Raw genomic sequence first — 3,680 nt, forward strand, 5'->3', positions numbered from 1 at the left:
GCCTTAGCCGGTTGAGCCATAGGCGCCGAGCCTATTCTGGTGTTTATTATAGTATTCTGTTTCTACCATTTTTTATGTTATCTAGCTTTAATTATTTTGCTGTTTTATTTAATAACTATCTTATCAAAGGAAAGTAAGAAAACATTTGTTAAGTTTCTACCAGTTTTTAAACCTATTAAGAAGTCATTGTGAAAATTAATGTATAAAATTAGGTTTGGTGAGATTCTTTAATCCAAAATATCCATAGAGTATCTGTGATAGCACGGATGTTGGTATAAAGTCTATTGGTCTTTCTGGAGTTACTTTCTTTGTGGATTTGAGAATATTTTCTTTTTATTTTCTTTTTTTAGAATAAGACAATACATGGCACATGCATTAGATCTCAGAATACATCAGTCACTGGGCATTTATTCAAAGCTTCTACTGCTTTTCTGTTTTTTGTTTTCTTTTGTTTTTTAAGAGGAGACTACATCAACCAAAGCAAAGTAAGTATCCATGGTGTTTGCTTGTGCTTACCATATCAATGATGTACAAAATTTGGACAATTAAGTTTGCAAACTCATCCTAGAAAAAGTGCTATATCCTTCATTGCTGAGTATCACTTCAGTCACCAGCTGGCCAAGGGGAGCACTTCGAAGATGACTGCAGTCATATTCAGCAGTGAGGTCTGTAGTACTTTTTCTAGGATGAGTTCTTGAACTTGATTGTCTGACCTCATGTAACTTCAAGACTAACAAAGATTCGTTTTTTGCCAAAGAGAAAGGAATATGTTCTTAAAGTCTTTCCATAAAAGACTCTTCAAGGTATAGAGTTAGAAGCAACAAAAATTATTAGAATGGAGAATTACATGTTTCCTCTCCATCCCTCTGAAAGGTGAGTCATAGCCTCTTAAAGCAGCTTTCTCTAATGTTGGACAACTCCAGGAATTAGAAAGTTCCTTCCTAGTTCTGCTTTCTGGAGTAGCTCATAACACTTCTGCTTCATCTTCATCAGTATTTTTTAAAAGGCTTACCAAACAAATTTGGAATTAGAGATCCAGGACCCATATCATGCTCATGCTGCTAGGTTGTAGTTTGAACCACCATGTTAACAATTAGAATCTTTATAAAGAAAGACACCTTCAGACAACCTTGCTTCCCAATAAGTATACCACAAAAAAGTAAAATAACTCTACTTGTTTTGAGGCTCGAGACCATAATTTTCATGGTTGAACCACTTATTCATCTGTTCTTGCATCATCCACTTTACAACTGTCCGTGGCAGGATGTTTCGGAGCATGGATTTAAATCGGGTGTGGAACACCTGGTCCCAAGGATAGCCATCTTCAGAGATTCGGCTTAGGACCCAGGCACCATGCCTGGTGCTGATAAAAACCTAGTTAGTGAAAAAGAATGCAGTTCAAATTAGGGCATTGTCCCTTTGTGTGTGATAATTCTGAGTGTAGCCCCAGAATTTACTGAGGTTCTATTTTAAAGATAATCGATCTCAAATACTCTCTGAAATACTCCCTAAAAGGTGTGTACCCAGTGACATTTACACCAATAAGTTTCTTTTATAGTGCAGGTGAATGATTATAATTCTTGGAAATGTATGATTATAACTTAGGGACTGTGCAAGCAGAAATGTACACGTCTATATAATCCTGGAGGGAGAGTAACAAGGGAAATCACCTTCCCTCCATACTTAAGAGAACTTTGTTATGTCTTTTAAAAGCTAAAAACTTTGAATATATACTGTGATTCCCTTTCTCTTAACATGTACATCTAAGTTTCCTTTCAGATGTATTCTTTACCTTATTTATTAAGACTTCCCTTCCCTTCCCTTCCCTTCCCTGAGACAGAGCCTTACTCTGTCACCCTGTTCAGAGTGCTGTGGCATCAGAGCTCACAGGATCCTCAAACTCTTGGGCTCAAGTGATCCTCCTGCCTCAGCCTCCCAAGTAGCTGGGATTAAAGGTGCCTGCCACAACGCCCTGCTATTTTTTCTATTCTTAGTAGAGATGGGATCTCACTCTTGCTCAGGCTGGTCTCAAACTCCTGACATCAAGCAATCCTCCTGCCCCAGCCTTCCAGAGTGCTAGGATTACAGGCGTGTCCCACTGAGCCTGGCTTCTCTTGTTTTCTTTTTTTTTGGGGGGACAGAGCCTCAAGCTATCCCCCTGGGTAGGGTGCCATGGCATCACGCTCATAGCAACCTCCAACTCCTGGGCTCAAGCGAGTCTCCCGCCTCAGCCTCCCAAGTAGCTGGGACTACAGGCGCCCGCCACAGCACCCGGCCATTTTTTTGTTGCAGCCGTCAATGTAGTTTGGCGGGCCCGGGCTGGGGATTCTAACCCGCCACCTTAGGTGTATGTGGCTGGTGCCTTAGCCGCTTGATCCACAGGCGCTGAGCCGCTTCTCTTGTTTTCAAAATGTATATTTAAATATCTTCTCAGGAATATTATTCTCCCATTATCCAAATGCATGTTTGAATTATTTATCAGTTTTTACATAACATTAGATGAGTTTTATTGTTTAAGGCTTGAAACAACACATAAGATTCACTTGCAAGGAAACCAATTCACTTTAGAGGTTAAGATCATGTACTCTGGATCCAGACTGCCTGGGTTTGAATCTCAGTCCCTCTACTTACTAGCTGTGTTGCCTTGAGTGAGTTATTTCAATTTCTCTGTGCCTCACTTTCTCTCTCTGTAAAATGATGGTAATAACAGTGCCTACCTCATGGTATTATTATGCAGATTATAATATTTATTATATATATAAAATTATATATAAACATATAAATTCTATATAATATATATATAAATTCTATTGTAAAATTATGTAAAAAATACTTAGAATATTGCCTGATAAGTGCTACTAGCCGTTATTATTTTGTAAATTTAGGCTGGAGAAGAGGAGTTTCATATAGTACCTCCCATATGGAGTAAGCCAGAATTTGGAGACAAATTGTGTGGGGAAGGGCCTTAACGCCTTAGCTCGTGAAGGAGCACTTACGCCAAACCTTCCTGTGTTGCTGGTCCACATGTGGTATATTCTGAATTTTCCCGGCTGTTCCCCCTATGCTGGCTTCACCTTGATTTGGTTAGGTGACAAGCTGTACTCACATAGTCCCATTAGTGTCCCTTTCCATTGCTTCCCCCTTCTTCTTTAGGATCAACCCGTATTTCAACTTGGATGCTCTGCCTGTTTTGTTTACTCTCTTTTTGCTCTGACCTTTCCCTGGCTGGTGAGTCTAACCTGGCTAGCTCCACAGGCTGCCACCTTGAGATGCACCTGGGGATTTGGGCTCCGCCTGCTTTCTCTGAGAGGCATGCCTCGGGCCAACCGCCAGAGATCTGGGTTTGGGTGGGCAATGTGTGGCTGACCCAGAGTATCTTGAGTGGTGCTTTTGGACTATAGCAGAGGGGGGCCGTATCCTTATGAAAGTGAATTTTGTTTCATAAAGCAGGGCACACTCGGAGTTTCCATCAGTTCAGTGTGTAATTCCCAGCACTGCACGTGCACCTGGTTCTGTCCCTTGCATACATAGTTCCTGTAAAGCCTCTGTGAGTCTTTTTGCAGAAGCTTTGAGAGTGTATTACTCTGTGTAAAAGGTGTTGTCATAATTGTTGATTTTTTTTTATTAAATCATAGCTGTGCACATTAAAGGGTACATGTGAATCTTTCTTTTTTTTTTTT

At 40.3% G+C, this 3,680-nt stretch overlaps 1 protein-coding gene across 1 annotated transcript in view; it reads right to left on the bottom strand.

The window, feature by feature from the left end:
* The window catches only part of FMO2 (flavin containing monooxygenase 2), a 19,842-nt gene that overhangs the window by 5,267 nt on the left and 10,895 nt on the right, over window positions 1–3,680 (bottom strand). Inside the window, exon 6 of the mRNA XM_023510836.1 lies at window positions 1,175–1,374. Coding sequence (XP_023366604.1) covers window positions 1,175–1,374 — 200 coding nt within the window. The remainder of the gene's footprint in view (window positions 1–1,174; window positions 1,375–3,680) is intronic.

This window comes from Otolemur garnettii, unplaced genomic scaffold, assembly GCF_000181295.1.
Source record: "Otolemur garnettii isolate 467f Iridium unplaced genomic scaffold, OtoGar3 scaffold00016, whole genome shotgun sequence".
Lineage (NCBI taxonomy): Eukaryota > Metazoa > Chordata > Mammalia > Primates > Galagidae > Otolemur > Otolemur garnettii.